The 5,841-nt window shown below is 38.1% G+C and overlaps 1 protein-coding gene across 3 annotated transcripts in view; it reads right to left on the bottom strand.

Annotated features, from left to right (window-relative positions):
- The window catches only part of LYAR (Ly1 antibody reactive), a 32,003-nt gene that overhangs the window by 18,012 nt on the left and 8,150 nt on the right, over positions 1 to 5,841 (bottom strand). For 2 of the 3 annotated variants that reach the window (XM_019526300.1, XM_019526299.1), the window contains exons 3-5: positions 4,379 to 4,493; positions 3,240 to 3,347; positions 1,349 to 1,432 (exon numbers count right to left, since the gene is read on the bottom strand). In XM_019526300.1, the coding sequence (XP_019381845.1) occupies positions 1,349 to 1,432; positions 3,240 to 3,347; positions 4,379 to 4,493 (307 nt within the window). The remainder of the gene's footprint in view (positions 1 to 1,348; positions 1,433 to 3,239; positions 3,348 to 4,378; positions 4,494 to 5,841) is intronic. The other variant, XM_019526301.1, reaches the window with a different exon arrangement.

Below are 5,841 nucleotides of genomic sequence, written 5' to 3'. Positions count from 1 at the left end.
ATGCAGAGGGTCGGACTCAATGATCTATTGAGGTCCCTTCCGACTCTAACATCTATGAATCTATGAATATAAATACTTTAATGGTGTATTGAAAACAAGACAACCAATGTATGGCTAGCTTGAATGAACAAGCACATTCCAGTTGCTTACTTGGCAACAAAAAAAATCTTAAAATAAAGGTAAGTTGTCTTAAGATTAGAACACATACATTTTTCAAAAAAGTTTAGGGCTGGAAGTGACCTATTAAAAAGAACTGTTTGGAAACTATAATATTCTAGCTATATTAGCAAAATAAGAGTATTATCTCAAAAAATGAATGCACTGTTAACTCAGCATCTGACTTTCCTTAACGTCACAAGCCTTTAAAAAAAATCATTTCCTCCTTTTCCTTTCTGATGTATGGATTCTTTAAGAACAGTCCAGATATCACTACTGCAACAATACACTAGTGCCATAAGTAACATATTTGCCAGATCAGTTTGTCAAGACTACAGCATGATCATCAAGGGGACTGGGTTTCAAGTTTCTCCTACAACATAAATTCTTCTCAGGATCTACAAACTGAACACTGTGGAGTATGTCTAACCATCAAAGGAGTTAACTTCTGGCACAGCCTTCCAACAGGAGTAGTATTGGCAGAAAACCTACCAAGTTACAAGAGCTCGGTAAATTTGTAAAACATGACATGGTTGCCTGCAACAGCAATAGCAGGTAACCAGATTCAGCGATCCAGGTCCCATCTAGTTCTGTGTTCCTATAAAAGTAATTCCATTGATCAATCTGGTTGTTAAACAGAACTGATGCTGGAAATCAGTTCTATTCCCATCCACTAACTGAATTATCAGAAGAACTGAGTTTTATGTGCGAGTGCATTTGTAGTCAAGTTGTAGAGAATGGTCACCTAGATAGCAAAGGATCGGTTATCCTTTTTCAGGTAGCTTAAAATGTATGTATGAGTGATTTTGTTTTTATTTATATTTATATTATTGATAGAAGACTACAAAGATGTCAAAAGTACTGAATGGGATCAATCATGTTTTCAGTCCACAGATACATTGAATACTAACATGCATGTTAGACTGGGGCTACTAAAGAAGAAAATGTGGACTTCCTTAATAGCAAAGCAATCTGTAATAACATTTATGCTCTTCTTACTAGTTCAGTCCTGTCATTGTGTGTATATGTGCCTACAACTATGCAGCAATTCCATCTCAAACAGTGCTCTTCTCTATAGTACAGTACTAAAAGAGCTCACTTTCCACTCCAATAAGAATCACGAGGGTTCTCCACCTAGCACCTTACTAACTCCATGTTTATTGCAGGATTTTGTAGCTTTGATTTGACTTACATTCCCAGTTGCTTCAGAAAAAATATCCCAAACTTGGTCCTGCAGAGCACTGTTTTCAATTTTCAAACTGTTTTTTATCCAGTTCTGTACAAGATAAGAGCAGAAATAAGAAACATAGCAGACATTCTATTTTATTTTTATGGTCATGTGACCTCTTACTGATGAAAATAAAGAATTTGACTCCGAATACTGCCAGCTATCTAACCCTGAGCAAAGGACCACGACCCTCTAGTTAGGAACTTCCAGGTTTAAGTCCTAAAGTGAACACTAGCACACCCCAGTCAAAATCCCTAGCCTTCGCTGCAGCCAACACCCAATAATTCTGAGAAAGGTGGGGGGAAAAAAGAAAAGAAAAAACAAGAAACCTCCCTGCAACCCCGATCCATAAGAGTAAGAGGGAGGAAAAAATTCCATCCTGGCCCCATGTAGCAGCCAGCAAAACCTGGAAGCATGAGAAGTACCTAGAGAAAAAGCAGAGCTACTTCCAGTTTCACAAAGACCCTTTGATACACTTAACCATGAGGGGCTGACAAAGCATTTACATAACCTGGTGGACATTCATGGGACAGCTTTAAATTGGTTCCACTCTTTCCTAGCAGAGAGGTTTCAAAGGGTGGTGATGGGTGAGTACTTATCATCCCCTTTTGACCTTATCTATGGAGACCCCCCCAGGCTCCACCTCGTCACATTCTTGTTTTCTAAGTTATTCTGTCCTCTTATTGCAAGCCACCCTGAACCTACATTGGGAAGGGCAACATATAAATGAAACAAATAATAACATTTTCAAATATTTATTTCTGCTGTGATAACCCAAAATGCAGTTTTATCACAGTTCCAACAATCTCCTAAACTACACATCAGAAACACACCTTGCCTATTGTCAGCATCATACACTGAGCTGTGGAGGAGAAAAGACAAAGGGCTCAGTCTTCCGAGTCCCATCAGTATTTCTTTATGTATGCTCCAAAATACTCAGAAACTGGCAAAACAGTCTAGGAGCAGTTTAATAAAGGACCAAATGTGGAAGTATGTATTAGAGTCATAAGAAGCAATGAAGATCTAGTAGGAGCAAAGTCTAACCTTAATGGCTGTGTCCACAGGTGATGTGGATGTTTGGTTCCCTAGGAACAACTAGCGGCAGTGCACCTTGCATCACCACCAGTTGTCCTCGGGGAATGCCCGTGCCACACATGCTCTGATGTGTGGCAAGTTACCCCAGGTGGGGTAGGGGAGCCCAGCCCAGTGCTTACCTGGGGGCTTCTTGGGCCAGCAGCAGCAGCGATTCTGCTGTGTGGAGCCTGAACAGCATCCGAAGCATAGCTCCGGGCAGCCTGGTTCCACTTTTAAGTGGTGTGCACTGCCTGTGTGTGCACTGCTCCAGGGGTCAAAAAAACCCCTCTGCACTGTTCTCCTGCAGCACAGAGAACAACCGAATGTGCGGTATGTGGCGCCACAGATGTTTCGGCAGTGCACAGCCACACTCATCTGGACATGGCCTATTAGGACAGAAAAGAAATCACTGCAATACAGGTCTTGAATAAGTGTTTGCAGAAACAGCAGACACAGCAATCAAAAAAAAAAAATTAGAAGTGCAGAGTACTGAAACAAGAAAAGGTGTACAGAGGCTTGCTACACTCTCATGACTCCAAAGCTGAAAAAAATTCTAATGTCTAAAGTACATAAACATATGGTCTTTCACCCAAGGATCAATACCTTACAATATTACTTAAGTCTTGGGTAAGCAGGTATTGTACCATCCATGTTAAGATGAACTGATAGGTTAAGCAATTTTCTCCAAGAAACTCCAGATCAACACAACTGAGAATGTAACCCAGGAGTCCTAATTCCAAATTCACTGCTTGAGCCACTGCTAATCTAGTTAAAAACATACCTGAAATTTGACCTTTTTTCTTGGAATATTGTCATAGGCACGCATTTGCTCAAAAATGTTTCGTACTTTGGGGTTAATGTTTGGCTTCTTCATTATTTCATGAATTTTCTACAAAAAGAAAACCAAAATTACTAAGTTAGATGAATAGTTGAGTTGATTAGAAAATTCCTATACAAAAAATCCACAGTACTTCCACGCAACAGAAATCACCTACACATAGCATACTAGCATACACTCTAGTATTTGTCATCTCTGGAATCACAGATTATACTTGGAAATTTCCATATGTAAAAGGTGGACAAGAAACATCAATTTGTTGGTTTTGATCTAAAAATTATGAAGAACCCAAAGTGATTTTAATGAATCATCTACACCAGTTACAAGTAAATTGTAACACTGCTGGTGAACACTAGCTTGATAGATGAAGTTCAGAAATAGCACGATCCAGGTAAAGTTAAGCTAGTATGTAGATATAACTGTATATTAAATGCATGCAATTTGTATAACTTGCCTAAACTTTCAGATAATACATTAGTTAGAGAAAAAATAGACCAACTATGATCTAACATCATTTTCAAACATTTAAAAAGGAAAACAAATGACACCAGAAAGGAAAATTTTGTTAAACTAAGAGGAGGAGGTAAACTACAAACAACACTTTTTCAGCTTCATATGCTTATTTTCAGGGTTGAAATGGAAGCATCTCTAAAATCCTCTGAAGAGTTTCAAGAATCTTTTCTTAATAATTTAGGTTGTAATTTTTTTTCCTTAACAGAAGGAATTAAGTTCAATTTCCTAAGAAACGAGAAGCATCCTGAGTAAGAGACGAATGCATTCCCTTCAAGCACAGAGTATACCACATTTGCAATATTCACATTGTTACTGTTAGCACAGTAACTGCAACAGAACTGGTGAGGCACATTTTTACAAAAATATTTGGCTCATCTCCTCTTCATAACAGATCATTTTTTCAGGACACAAATTTAAAGTGAAACATCTGTATGTTATCTCCCTCACATGAACCAGTATTTACATTTTTCAAATGCAAGCTGCTTTGTATACTAAATTTGTGTTTTGTTTGCATTTATACCTCGCAGGATATACTGAATATATATATATATATGAAAAACAAGTCTTACTTGAATCCACTCCTGCTGTTTTACATCGCCTTTGTTAGTTTTCGCGTCATACCCCTTGCCGCCATATTTCTGATCTTCACTTATGCACTTCACGTGTTCCTTATAATCATCACCCCTTTGATATTTAAAAAAAAAGACCTTTAACATAAAACCTGTATATAATGTTCTGTGTCAATGAATCCATTTTTTCAAACTCAACAGTATTTATAAAAACAGAGAAATAGAAGCCATGGAAAGCCGAACACTACAGTAAAAAAATTAAAACCCAAATACCATTAACACAAGCATGTGTAACTCTGTATGTAAATGGTCCCACTGATGCCAATGGAACTACTCACATAAGTACGGTTCTACACGCTTAAATACATGCCTATTTTCGCCATTCAAAGCACTCTCTTAGCTTCTAGGGAAGTTATCTGAAGAGACTACAAAGTCTCTAAACAATATAAACAAAGCTTTCTATACTATTCATAATTGTGTGTTGTATACAGTATATGTGGTATGCATATTTATTCTCAATAAAGCCTGTTAAAAAAGTGTTTGCATTTTTTATTCTTCTGCACATTTAAAAATTCTAAATATTTATAGAGTAGCATTCACAATAAAGATATGTTCTCAAATTAGAATAGCAGCTTAAGAATAATTATATATTAAAAAAATCTAATTTAGAATTTTTAACCAGGTTTGGTCTAGGTAGTCTCCTGATCAAGTTAAAAATACTTAAAAGGGGCCTTGAAAATGTAAATATATTACCATTGGTGAATTTACTGATATGGACCTACCATTATTCCACTTCCTTGGTCCCACTGTTACTTTTATCTAATTTTTACTTTTAAAACTGGAAAGCAGACTGCAGTGGCATTTTTTCAGAGATCTGGATATTTACAAGAAGACCTGTAACTTTGGAATTAAAGGATTTTATAGCGATTCTCCAGGAACCACAGCATGCAACAGTATGCCCAAATAAAAAGATCTAAGTACTAAAACTAATAAAGGAAAAGGAAAATCTAAAAATTACAACTGTTTCTCACCATACAGAGATAAAAGTTTTAGCCATCACTAGGGTAAACAAAAGAAAAAGACAGTAACAAAGTGAGGAGAGGGCTCCCTTACCCAGAAGGAATGACTGGGCACATCTACACGATAGTAATGCGCCTGAATAAACTCTGGCACAGTTTGCACTGGAGTCAGCTGCTCCCAGGCACAAAGTCTTCATGTGCACTGCAGCAATTAGAGCCAGGGCAGTCTCAGACATATGTGAAGATTCTGAGCCCAGGGGCAGCTGACCTGGAACAGGAGGTCTGGGAGTCAGCCCCAGGTGCTGGAGGGGCTGGACACTGTAGCACCTGCATGCCCCAGCCAGCCCTGGTCACAGTCTACATGTTTGAATACACGCAAGAACTCCACCATAGGATAGTACAGTATAACCTAGGTGTGGGCAAAATGTGGCCTGGGGGCTAGAT

This window comes from Gavialis gangeticus, unplaced genomic scaffold, assembly GCF_001723915.1.
Source record: "Gavialis gangeticus isolate Ggan-Ray unplaced genomic scaffold, GavGan_comp1, whole genome shotgun sequence".
Taxonomy (NCBI): Eukaryota; Metazoa; Chordata; order Crocodylia; family Gavialidae; genus Gavialis; species Gavialis gangeticus.
Note: the sequence above shows the minus strand (reverse complement) of the source record. Positions and strands in the feature narration are given on the sequence as shown.